The sequence below is a fragment of the Bombina bombina genome, chromosome 9, assembly GCF_027579735.1.
Source record: "Bombina bombina isolate aBomBom1 chromosome 9, aBomBom1.pri, whole genome shotgun sequence".
NCBI classification, from domain to species: domain Eukaryota; kingdom Metazoa; phylum Chordata; class Amphibia; order Anura; family Bombinatoridae; genus Bombina; species Bombina bombina.
The window spans coordinates 268,360,135-268,373,129 of record NC_069507.1 but is presented as its reverse complement, the minus strand read 5'-3'; the positions used below and the strand labels follow the sequence as shown (position 1 = coordinate 268,373,129).

Here is a 12,995-nt window from a genome sequence, read left to right as displayed (position 1 = left end):
CAGCCTCCTGTGTGTCCTGCTGCTCTGTCTATCCTCCACTGGATCTCTAGTGTGCCAGACCCTCCTGTGTGTCCTTCTGCTCTGTCTATCCTCCACTGGATCTCTAGTGTGCCAGACCCTCCTGTGTGTCCTGCTGCTCTGTCTATCCTCCACTGGATCTCTAGTGTGCCAGACCACCTGTGTGTCCTGCTGCTCTGTCTGTCCTCCACTGGATCTCTAGTGAGCTAGACCCTCCTGTGTGTCCTGCTGCTCTGTCTGTCGTCCACTGGATCTCTAGTGTGCCAGACCCTCCTGTGTGTCCTGCTGATCTGTCTATCCTCCACTGGATCTCAAGTGTGCTAGACCCTTCTGTGTGTCCTGCTGCTCTGTCTATCCTCCACTGCATCTCTAGTGTGCCAGACCACCTGTGTGTCCTGCTGCTCTGTCTATCCTCCACTGCATCTCTAGTGTGCCAGACCCTCCTGTGTGTCCTGCTGCTCTGTCTGTCCTCCACTGGATCTCTAGTGTGCCAGACCCTCCTGTGTGTTCTGCTGCTCTGTCTATCCTCCACTGGATCTCTAGTGTGCCAGACCCTCCTGTGTGTTCTGCTGCTCTGTCTATCCTCCACTGGATCTCTAGTGTGTCAGACCCTCCTGTGTGTCCTTCTGCTCTGTCTATCCTCCACTGGATCTCTAGTGTGCCAGACCCTCCTGTGTGTCCTGCTGCTCTGTCTATCCTCCACTGGATCTCTAGTGTGCCAGACCACCTGTGTGTCCTGCTGCTCTGTCTGTCCTCCACTGGATCTCTAGTGAGCTAGACCCTCCTGTGTGTCCTGCTGCTCTGTCTGTCGTCCACTGGATCTCTAGTGTGCCAGACCCTCCTGTGTGTCCTGCTGATCTGTCTATCCTCCACTGGATCTCAAGTGTGCTAGACCCTTCTGTGTGTCCTGCTGCTCTGTCTATCCTCCCCTGAATCTCTAGTGTGCCAGACCACCTGTGTGTCCTGCTGCTCTGTCTATCCTCCACTGGATCTATAGTGTGCCAGACCACCTGTGTGTCCTGCTGCTCTGTCTATCCTCCACTGGATCTCTAGTGTGCCAGACCACCTGTGTGTTCTGCTGCTCTGTCTATCCTCCACTGGATCTCTAGTGTGCCAGACCACCTGTGTGTCCTGCTCCTCTGTCTATCCTCCTCTGGATCTCTAGTGTACTAGCCTCCTGTGTCCTGCTGCTCTGTCTATCCTCCACTGGATCTCTAGTGTGCCAGACCCTACTGTGTGTCCTGCTGCTCTGTCTATCCTCCACTGGATCTCTAGTGTGCCAGACCCTCCTGTGTGTCCTGCTGCTCTGTCTATCCTCCACTGGATCTCTAGTGTGCCAGACCACCTGTGTGCCCTGCTGCTCTGTCTATCCTCCACTGGATCTCTAGTGTGCCAGCCTCCTGTGTGTCCTGCTGCTCTGTCTATCCTCCACTGGATCTCTAGTGTGCCAGACCCTTCTATGTGTCCTGCTGCTCTGTCTGTCCTCCCCTGGATCTCTAGTGTGCCAGACCCTCCTGTGTATCCTGCTGTTCTGTCTATCCTCCACTGGATCTCTAGTGTGCCAGACCCTCCTGTGTATCCTGCTGTTCTGTCTATCCTCCACTGGATCTCTAGTGTGCCAGACCCTCCTGTGTGTCCTGCTGCTCTGCCTATCCTCCACTGGATCTCTAGTGTGCCAGACCCTCCTGTGTCCTGCTGCTCTGTCTATCCTCCACTGGATCTCTAGTGTGCCAAACCCTCCTGTGTCCTGCTGCTCTGTCTGTCCTCCACTGGATCTCTAGTGTGCCAGACCCTCCTGTGTCCTGCTGCTCTGTCTGTCCTCCACTGGATCTACAGTGTGCCAGACCCTTCTGTGTGTCCTGCTGCTCTGTCTATCCTCCACTGGATCTCTAGTGTGCCAGACCCTCCTGTGTGTCCTGCTGCTCTGTCTATCCTCCACTGGATCTCTAGTGTGCCAGACCCTCCTGTGTCCTGCTGCTCTGTCTATCCTCCACTGGATCTCTAGTGTGTCAGACCCTCCTGTGTGTCCTGCTGCTCTGTCTATCCTCCACTGGATCTCTAGTGTGCCAGACCATCCTGTGTCCTGCTGCTCTGTCTATCCTCTACTGGATCTCTAGTGTGCCAGACCCTACTGTGTGTTCTGCTGCTCTGTCTATCCTCCACTGGATCTCTAGTGTGCCAGACCCTCCTGTGTCCTGCTGCTCTGTCTGTCCTCTACTGGATCTCTAGTGTGCCAGACCCTCCTGTGTCCTGCTGCTCTGTCTGTCGTCTACTGGATCTCTAGTGTGCCAGACCCTCCTGTGTGTCCTGCTGCTCTGTCTATCCTCTACTGGATCTCTAGTGTGCCAGACCCTCCTGTGTGTCCTGCTGCTCTGTCTATCCTCTACTGGATCTCTAGTGTGCCAGACCCTCCTGTGTGTTCTGCTGCTCTGTCTATCCTCCACTGGATCTCTAGTGTGCCAGACCCTCCTGTGTATCCTGCTGCTCTGTCTGTCCTCCACTGGATCTCTAGTGTGCCAGACCCTCCTGTGTATCCTGCTGCTCTGTCTGTCCTCCTCTGGATCTCTAGTGTGCCAGACCCTCCTGTGTGTCCTGCTGCTCTGTCTATCCTCCACTGGATCTACAGTGTGCCAGACCCTTCTGTGTGTCCTGCTGCTCTGTCTGTCCTCCACTGGATCTCTAGTGTGCCAAACCCTCCTGTGTATCCTGCTGCTCTGTCTGTCCTCCTCTGGATCTCTAGTGTGCCAGACCCTCCTGTGTGTCCTGCTGCTCTGTCTATCCTCCACTGGATCTCTAGTGTGCCAGACCCTCCTGTGTCCTGCTGCTCTGTCTGTCCTCCACTGGATCTACAGTGTGCCAGACCCTTCTGTGTGTCCTGCTGCTCTGTCTGTCCTCCACTGGATCTCTAGTGTGCCAAACCCTCCTGTGTCCTGCTGCTCTGTCTGTCCTCCACTGGATCTCTAATGTTCCAGACCCTCCTGTGTCCTGCTGCTCTGTCTGTCCTCCACTGGATCTACAGTGTGCCAGACCCTTCTGTGTGTCCTGCTGCTCTGTCTGTCCTCCACTTGATCTCTAGTGTGCCAGACCCTCCTGTGTGTCCTGCTGCTCTGTCTATCCTCCACTGGATCTCTAGTGTGCCAGACCCTCCTTTGTGTCCTGCTGCTCTGTCAATCCTACCCTGGATCTCTAGTGTGCCAGACCCTCCTGTGTGTCATGCTGCTCTGTCTATCCTCTACTGGATCTCTAGTGTGCCAGGCCCTCCTGTGTGTCCTGCTGCTCTGTCTATCCTCCACTGGATCTCTAGTGTGCCAGGCCCTCCTGTGTGTCCTGCTGCTCTGTCTATCCTCCACTGGATCTCTAGTGTGCCAGACCACCTGTGTGTCCTGCTGCTCTGTCTATCCTCCACTGGATCTCTAGTGTGCCAGCCTCCTGTGTGTCCTGCTGCTCTGTCTATCCTCTACTGGATCTCTAGTGTGCCAGACCCTCCTGTGTGTCCTGCTGCTCTGTCTATCCTCCACTGGATCTCTAGTGTGCCAGACCACCTGTGTGTCCTGCTGCTCTGTCTATCCTCCACTGGATCTCTAGTGTGCCAGACCACCTGTGTGCCCTACTGCTCTGTCTATCCTCCACTGGATCTCTAGTGTGCCAGACCCTCCTGTGTCCTGCTGCTCTGTCTGTCCTCTGCAGGATCTCTAGTGTGCCAGACCCTCCTGTGTATCCTGCTGATCTGTCTATCCTCTACTGGATCTCTAGTGTGCCAGACCCTCCTGTGTATCCTGCTGATCTGTCTATCCTCTACTGGATCTCTAGTGTGCCAGACCCTCCTGTGTATCCTGCTGCTCTGTCTATCCTCCACTGGATCTCTAGTGTGCCAGACCCTCCTGTGTGTCCTGCTGCTCTGTCTATCCTCCACTGGATCTCTAGTGTGCCAGACCCTCCTGTGTGTCCTGCTGCTCTGTCTATCCTCCACTGGATCTCTAGTGTGCCAGACCCTCCTTAGTGTTCTGCTGTTCTGTCTATTCTCCACTGGATCTCTAGTATGCCAGCCTCCTGTGTCCTGCTGCTCTGTCTATCCTCTACTGGATCTCTAGTGTGCCAGACCATCCTGTGTGTCCTGCTGCTCTGTCTGTCCTCCACTGGATCTCTAGTGTGCCAGCATCCTATGTGTCCTGCTGCTCTGTCTATCCTCCACTGGATCTCTAGTGTGTCAGACCCTCCTGTGTGTCCTGTTGCTCTGTTTGTCCTCCACTGGATCTCTAGTGTTCCAGTTCTCCTGTGTGTCCTGCTGCTCTGTCTATTCTCCATTGGATCTCTAGTGTGCTAGACCCTCCTGTGTGTCCTGCTGCTCTATCTATCCTCCATTGGATCTCTAGTGTGCCAGCCTCCTGTGTGTCCTGCTGCTCTGTCTATCCTCCACTGGATCTCTAGTGTGCCAGACCCTCCTGTGTGTCCTGCTGCTCTGTCTATCCTCCACTGGATCTCTAGTGTGCCAGACCCTCCTGTGTGTCCTGCTGCTCTGTCTATCCTCCACTGGATCTCTAGTGTGCCAGACCACCTGTGTGTCCTGCTGCTCTGTCTGTCCTCCACTGGATCTCTAGTGAGCTAGACCCTCCTGTGTGTCCTGCTGCTCTGTCTGTCGTCCACTGGATCTCTAGTGTGCCAGACCCTCCTGTGTGTCCTGCTGATCTGTCTATCCTCCACTGGATCTCAAGTGTGCTAGACCCTTCTGTGTGTCCTGCTGCTCTGTCTATCCTCCACTGGATCTCTAGTGTGCCAGACCACCTGTGTGTCCTGCTGCTCTGTCTATCCTCCACTGGATCTCTAGTGTGCCAGACCCTCCTGTGTGTCCTGCTGCTCTGTCTGTCCTCCACTGGATCTCTAGTGTGCCAGACCCTCCTGTGTGTTCTGCTGCTCTGTCTATCCTCCACTGGATCTCTAGTGTGCCAGACCCTCCTGTGTGTTCTGCTGCTCTGTCTATCCTCCACTGGATCTCTAGTGTGCCAGACTCTCCTGTGTGTTCTGCTGCTCTGTCTATCTTCCACTGGATCTCTAGTGTGCCAGACCCTCCTGTGTGTCCTGCTGCTCTGTCTATCCTCCACTGGATCTCTAGCATGCCAGACCCTCCTGTGTGTCCTGCTGCTCTGTCTATCCTCCATTGGATCTCTAGTGTGCCAGACTCTCCTTTGTTTCCTGATGCTCTGTCTATCCTCCACTGGATCTACAGTGTGCCAGACCCTTCTGTGTGTCCTGCTGCTCTGTCTATCCTCCACTGGATCTCTAGTGTGCCAGACCCTCCTTTGTGTCCTGCTGCTCTGTCTATCCTCCACTGGATCTACAGTGTGCCAGACCCTTCTGTGTGTCCTGCTGCTCTGTCTATCCTCCACTGGATTTCTAGTGTGCCAGACCCTCCTGTGTATCCTGCTGCTCTGTCTATCCTCCACTGGATCTCTAGTATGCCAGACCCTCCTGTGTGTCCTACTGCTCTGTCTATCCTCCACTGGAACTCTAGTGTTCCAGCCTTCTGTGTGTCCTGCTGCTCTGTCTATCCTCCACTGGATCTCTAGTGTTCCAGACCTCCTGCTCTGTCTATCCTCCACTTGATCTCTAGTGTTCCAGACCTCCTGTGTGTTCTGCTGCTCTGTCTATCCTCCACTGGATCTCTAGTGTTCCAGACCTCCTGCTCTGTCTATCCTCCACTGGAACTCTAGTGTTCCAGATCTCCTTTGTGTTCTGCTGCTCTGTCTATCCTCCACTGGATCTCTAGTGTGCCAGACCCTCCTATGTGTTCTGCTGCTCTGTCTATCCTCCACTGGATCTCTAGTGTTCCAGACCTCCTGTGTGTCCTTCTGATTTGTCTATCCTCCATTGGATCTCTAGTGTTCCAGACCTCCTGTGTGTCCTTCTGCTCTTTCTATCCTCCACTGGATCTCTAGTGATCCAGACCTCCTGTGTGTCCTTCTGCTCTGTCTATCCTCCACTGGATCTCTAGTGTGCCAGCCTCCTGTGTGTTCTGCTGCTCTGTCTATCCTCTACTAGATATCTAGTGTTCCAGACCCTCCTGTGTATCCTGCTGCTCTGTCTATCCTCCACTGGATCTCTAGTGTTCCAGACCCTCCTGTGTATCCTGCTGCTCTGTCTATCCTCCACTGGATCTCTAGTATGCCAGACCCTCCTGTGTGTCCTACTGCTCTGTCTATCTTCCACTGGATCTCTAGTGTTCCAGACCTCCTGCTCTGTCTATCCTCCACTGGATCTCTAGTGTGCCAGACCCTCCTGTGTGTTCTGCTGCTCTGTCTATCCTCCACTGGATCTCTAGTGTTCTAGACCTCCTGCTCTGTCTATCCTCCACTGGAACTCTAGTGATCCAGACCTCCTGTGTGTCCTTCTGCTCTGTCTATCCTCCACTGGATCTCTAGTGTGCCAGCCTCCTGTGTGTTCTGCTGCTCTGTCTATCCTCTACTAGATATCTAGTGTTCCAGACCCTCCTGTGTATCCTGCTGCTCTGTCTATCCTCCACTGGATCTCTAGTGTTCCAGACCCTCCTGTGTATCCTGCTGCTCTGTCTATCCTCCACTGGATCTCTAGTATGCCAGACCCTCCTGTGTGTCCTACTGCTCTGTCTATCCTCCACTGGAACTCTAGTGTTCCAGACCTCCTGCTCTGTCTATCCTCCACTGGATCTCTAGTGTTCCAACCTTCTGTGTGTCCTGCTGCTCTGTCTATCCTCCACTGGATCTCTAGTGTTCCAGACCTCCTGCTCTGTCTATCCTCCACTTGATCTCTAGTGTTCCAGACCTCCTGTGTGTTCTGCTGCTCTGTCTATCTTCCACTGGATCTCTAGTGTTCCAGACCTCCTGCTCTGTCTATCCTCCACTGGATCTCTAGTGTGCCAGACCCTCCTGTGTGTTCTGCTGCTCTGTCTATCCTCCACTGGATCTCTAGTGTTCTAGACCTCCTGCTCTGTCTATCCTCCACTGGAACTCTAGTGTTCCAGACCTCCTTTGTGTTCTGCTGCTCTGTCTATCCTCCACTGGATCTCTAGTGTGCCAGACCCTCCTATGTGTTCTGCTGCTCTGTCTATCCTCCACTGGATCTCTAGTGTTCCAGACCTCCTGTGTGTCCTTCTGCTTTGTCTATCCTCCATTGGATCTCTAGTGTTCCAGACCTCCTGTGTGTCCTTCTGCTCTGTCTATCCTCCACTGGATCTCTAGTGATCCAGACCTCCTGTGTGTCCTTCTGCTCTGTCTATCCTCCACTGGATCTCTAGTGTTCCAGACCCTCCTGTGTATCCTGCTGCTCTGTCTATCCTCCACTGGATCTCTAGTATTCCAGACCCTACTGTGTATCCTTCTGCTCTGTCTATCCTCCACTGGATCTCTAGTGTGCAAGCCTCCTATGTGTTCTGCTGCTCTGTCTATCCTCCACTGTATCTCTAGTGTTCCAGACCTCATATGTGTCCTTCTGCTCTGTCTATCCTCCACTGGATCTCTAGTGTTCCAGACCTCATATGTGTCCTTCTGCTCTGTCTATCCTCCACTGGATCTCTAGTGTTCCAGACCTCCTGCTCTGTATATCCTCCACTGGATGTTTAGTGTTCCAGACCTCCTGTGTGTTCTGCTGCTCTGTCTATCCTCCACTGGATCTCTAGTGTTCCAGACCTCCTGCTCTGTCTATCCTCCACTGGATCTCTAGTGTGCTAGACCCTCCTGTGTGTTCTGCTGCTCTGTCTATCCTACACTGGATCTCTAGTGTTCCAGACCTCCTGCTCTGTCTATCCTCTACTGGATCTCTAATGTTCCAGTTCTCCTGTGTGTTCTGCTGCTCTGTCTATCCTCCACTGGATCTCTAGTGTGCCAGACCCTCCTGTGTAACCTGCTGCTCTGTCTATCCTCCACTGGATCTCTAGTGTGCCAGACCCTCCTATGTGTTCTGCTGCTCTGTCTATCCTCCACTGGATCTCTAGTGTTCCAGACCTCCTGTGTGTCCTTCTGCTCTGTCTATCCTCCACTGGATCTCTAGTGTTCCAGATCTCCTGTGTGTCCTTCTGCTCTGTCTATCCTCCACTGGATCTCTAGTGTTCCAGACCTCCTGTGTGTCCTTCTGCTCTGTCTATCCTCCACTGGATCTCTAGTGTGCCAGCCTCCTGTGTGTTCTGCTGCTCTGTCTATCATCCACTGGATCTCTAGTGTTCCAGACCTCATGTGCGTCCTTCTGCTCTGTCTATCCTCCACTGTATATTTATTAGATAATGTTATGAGTGTAACTGTACTGTGTAATGTATACATTTATTAGATGGTGTTATTATGAGTGTAACTTTACTGTGTAATGTATTTTTTATGTGTTTTGTGCAACATTTTTGTTTCACGAAACAGTTAACCAGAGCTCTGAAGTTGCGGTAATCATACAACTCGTAATAACAGCGATAAGCCCAATGAGCGCAAACATCCATGATTAACCCTTTCTCTCTCGAACGCAAACGTTTGCTCTCCAGTTGTAATCTGGCTCATTGTGTTTTATTTTTGTAATTATCTTCTCTAATTACATAATCACAGGTGAGATCAGTTTAACGCTGAGTGCTGAGACCTCTCACATTGGAGCAACATGTGACAGCCCCAGTGACTCTTCCCAGCCATCCCGCAAGGACACCGTGATACAGAAACTTCTTGTAGAGGTGACATTTTATTCCTCAATAATTAGAGCTCACAGTTAATATAAATGTACACACATTACAGTGTATGAGCAAGCATTAATCATACGTGTTTGTGGTCTCCCCCTTCTCTCTATCAGCCTGAGGGGGTCAAGAAAGAAGCCACTAGCAGCAACCTGATCTGTGTACAAGGTAAAATGACGAGGCCTGATTAGCTGCTGTGTGTTTAGCTGACCCTAATCTGTGTATAAAGCTCTGATCTATTGCATGCTGGGAATTATTTATAACTGTTTTATCCATTATATGTTTTATAATAAAATTTATATTTTTCTGCAGACTCAAACTCCCAGACGCCAATAACCTTATCATCTCCAGAAAATGCAGTGCCAGATTCACAATTGGCTTTTGTCACCGTTGTGCGTAAGTGCATTATCCCAGTGTATAAACCCTACAGAATCCATAAACGTCACCCACCCAATATCATACACCCCCCCACCCTCCCACATACAGCAATCACTGACCTCTTGTTAGTATGGTGGCAGGTCACTACCCCTCCTCAATAGGAAGTCACCCACAACACCAGCCCTATCTGAGCACTCAATAGGAAGTCCCCACAACACCAGCCCTATCTGAGCACTCAATAGGAAGTCCCCACAACACCAGCCCTATCTGAGCACTCAATAGGAAGTCCCCACAACACCAGCCCTATCTGAGCACTCAATAGGAAGTCCCCACAACACCAGCCCTATCTGATCACTCAATAGGAAGTCCCCACAACACCAGCCCTATCTGAGCACTCAATAGGAAGTCCCCACAACACCAGCCCTATCTGAGCACTTAATAGGAAGTCCCCACAACACTAGCCCTATCTGAGCACTCATCCTGTTCCTTTCTTACCAATTTCACTTTTATATCCTGCAGCCGACCCTCTGGGTCTCCCATTACAGAATCTTGAGAAGCTCATCCAGATGCCGACTGGTTGTGCTGAGCAGAACCTTGCCCGTATAGCAACCATTATATATGTGCTGGAATATCTCAACGCCACAGGACAGCTGACCCCTGAGATACTTGAGAAAGGAAAGCGATTCCTAGCAGAGGGTGAGCAGGACCCATTATACCCAGCTATAGGCTTCTCTATAGATCTGTATAAGTTACCAGCAAACTTCTCAGTCAATATTGTTCCTCACACCTGACCAGCATAATTCTTCCATCTGTGCCTTGTTTTTTTTACACTCTATGCTAAAACTTCCCTAATGTTTCCTCTATAAAACTAATGCCTTATATGGCTTATATGGCTTCCCCCCATACTGTATATGGAATAAAATAATTTTATGTGTCCTCTGCCTTACCAGAAACAACATACTTGAGGTGACTTGTACTTGCTTTTTTGTGTGTACTTAAAGGGACAGTATACCCCAGTTTTAATATAACTGCATATGATAGACACTACTATAAATAATAAAATGCACAGATATTGATATAAAAATCCAGTATTAAAACGCTTAAATCTTACTTAGAAGCTTCCAGTTTAGCTCTGTTTAAAAGGTTACTGGAACACCCACTGCAAGTGGAAAATAGCAGACAACCCCTTCATTTAGATATGAAAATACCCTGTACACAAACAGGAGCAAGCTGGAGTAGGTATCTGTCGGTATTCTAAAACTTTGTTGCTTGGTTATTTAAAAATTATCAAAACTATCAATTTAAAAATAAAAACTGTATGGGCTATATAAATAGATCATCTACAAAATATTTATGCAAAGAAAAATAAACTTCTCATGATTCAGATGTCATTTTAAACAACTTTCCAATTTACTTTTATCATCAATTTGGCTTTGTTCTCTTGGTATTCTTAGTTAAAAGTTAAACCTCGTTAGGTTCATATGCTAATTTCTAAGCTCTTGAAGGCCGCCTATAATATCAGTGCATTTTGACATTTTTTTTTTACAACTAGATGGCGTTAGTTCATGTGTGCCATATAGATAACATTGTGCTGACGCCTAGAGTTACCATAGATTCAGCAGTGATTGGCTACAATGCAAGTCTGTAAAAAAAAAACCCTGAGATAAGGGTGCAGTCTGCAGAGGCTTAGATACAAGGTAATCACAGAGGTAACAAGTATATTAATATAACTGAGATAAGGAGCAGTCTGCAGAGGCTTAGATACAGGGTAATCACAGAGGTAACAAGTATATTAATATAACTGAGATAAGGAGCAGTCTACAAAAGCTTAGATAAAAGGTAATCACAGAGGTAAAAAGTATATTAATATAACTGAGATAAGGGGCAGTGTGCAGAGGCTTAGATACAAGGTAATCACAGAGGTAAAAAGTGAATTAATATAACTGAGATAAGGAGCAGGCTGCAGAGGCTTAGATACAGGGTAATCAAAGAGGTAAAAAGTATATTAATATAACTGAGATAAGGTGCAGTCTGTAGAGGGTTAGATACAGGGTAATCACAGAGGTAACAAGTATATTAATATAACTGAGATAAGGAGCAGTCTGCAGAGGCTTAGATACAAGGTAATCACAGAGGTAAAAAGTATATTAATATAACTGAGATAAGGAGCAGTCTGCAGAGGCTTAGATACAGGGTAATCACAGAGGTAAAAAGTATATTAATAAAACTGAGATAAGGGGCAGTCTGCAGAGGGTTAAATACAGGGTAATCACAGAGGTAACAAGTATATTAATATAACTGAGATAAGGTGCAGTCTGTAGAGGGTTAGATACAGGGTAATCACAGAGGTAACAAGTATATTAATATAACTGAGATAAGGGGCAGTCTGCAGAGGCTTAGATACAAGGTAATCACAGAGGTAAAAAGTATATTAATATAACTGAGATAAGGTGCAGTCTGTAGAGGGTTAAATACAGGGTAATCACAGAGGTAACAAGTATATTAATATAACTGAGATAAGGGGCAGTCTGCAGAGGCTTAGATACAACGTAATCACAGAGGTAAAAAGTATATTAATATAACTGAGATAAGGAGGCAGTCAGCAGAGGCTTAGATACAGGGTAATCACAGAGGTAAAAAGTATATTAATATAACTGAGATAAGGGGCAGTCTGCAGAGGCTTAGATACAGGGTAATCACAGAGGTAAAAAGTATATTAATATAACTGAGATAAGGAGCAGTCTACAGAGGCTTAGATACAGGGTAATCACAGAGGTAAAAAGTGTATTAATATAACTGAGATAAGGAGCAGTCTGCAGAGGCTTAGATACAGGGTAATCACAGAGGTAAAAAGTGTATTAATATAACTGAGATAAGGGGCAGTCTGCAGAGGCTTAGATACAGGGTAATCACAGAGGTAACAAGTATATTAATATAACTGAGATAAGGAGCAGTCTGCAGAGGCTTAGATACAAGGTAATCACAGAGGTAAAGATTATATTAATATAAATGAGATAAGGAGCAGTCTGCAGACGCTTAGATACAAGTTAATCACAGAGGTAAAAAGTATATTAATATAAATGAGATAAGGGGCAGTCTGCAGAGGCTTAGATACAGGGTAATCACAGAGGTAACAAGTATATTAATATAACTGAGATAAGGAGCAGTCTGCAGAGGCTTAGATACAAGGTAATCACAGAGGTAACAAGTATATTAATATAACTGAGATAAGGAGCAGTCTGCAGAGGCTTAGATACAAGGTAATCACAGAGGTAAAATGTATATTAATATAACTGAGATAAGGAGCAGTCTGCAGAGGCTTAGATACAGGGTAATCACAGAGGTAAAAAGTATATTAATATAACTGAGATAAGGAGCAGTCTGCAGAGGGTTAGATACAAGGTAATCACAGAGATAAAAAGTATATTAATATAACTGAGATAAGGAGCAGTCTGCAGAGGTTTAGATACAGGGTAATCACAGAGGTAAAAAGTATATTAATATAACTGAGATAAGGAGCAGTCTGCAAAGGCTTAGATACAAGGTAATCACAGAGGTAAAAAGTATATTAATATAACTGAGATAAGGGGGCAGTCTGCAGAGGCTTAGATACAGGGTAATCAAAGAGGTAAAAAGTATATTAATATAACTGAGATAAGGAGCAGTCTGCAGAGGCTTAGATACAGGGTAATCACAGAGGTAAAAAGTATATTAATATAACTGAGATAAGGGGCGGTCTGCAGAGGCTTAGATACAGGGTAATCACAGAGGTAAAAAGTATATTAATATAACTGAGATAAGGGGCAGTCTGCAGAGGCTTAGATACAAGGTAATCACAGAGGTAAAAAGTATATTAATATAACTGAGATAAGGAGCAGTCTGCAGAGACTTAGATACAAGGTAATCACAGAGGTAAAAAGTATATTAA

At 47.9% G+C, this 12,995-nt stretch overlaps 1 protein-coding gene across 1 annotated transcript in view; it reads left to right on the top strand.

Annotated features, from left to right (window-relative positions):
- LOC128639706 (ovostatin-like) overlaps positions 1-12,995 on the top strand; it is a 214,110-nt gene that overhangs the window by 174,183 nt on the left and 26,932 nt on the right. The window contains exons 21-24 of the mRNA XM_053691823.1: positions 8,571-8,689; positions 8,806-8,857; positions 9,002-9,085; positions 9,587-9,763. Of these exons, the coding sequence (XP_053547798.1) occupies positions 8,571-8,689; positions 8,806-8,857; positions 9,002-9,085; positions 9,587-9,763 (432 nt within the window). The remainder of the gene's footprint in view (positions 1-8,570; positions 8,690-8,805; positions 8,858-9,001; positions 9,086-9,586; positions 9,764-12,995) is intronic.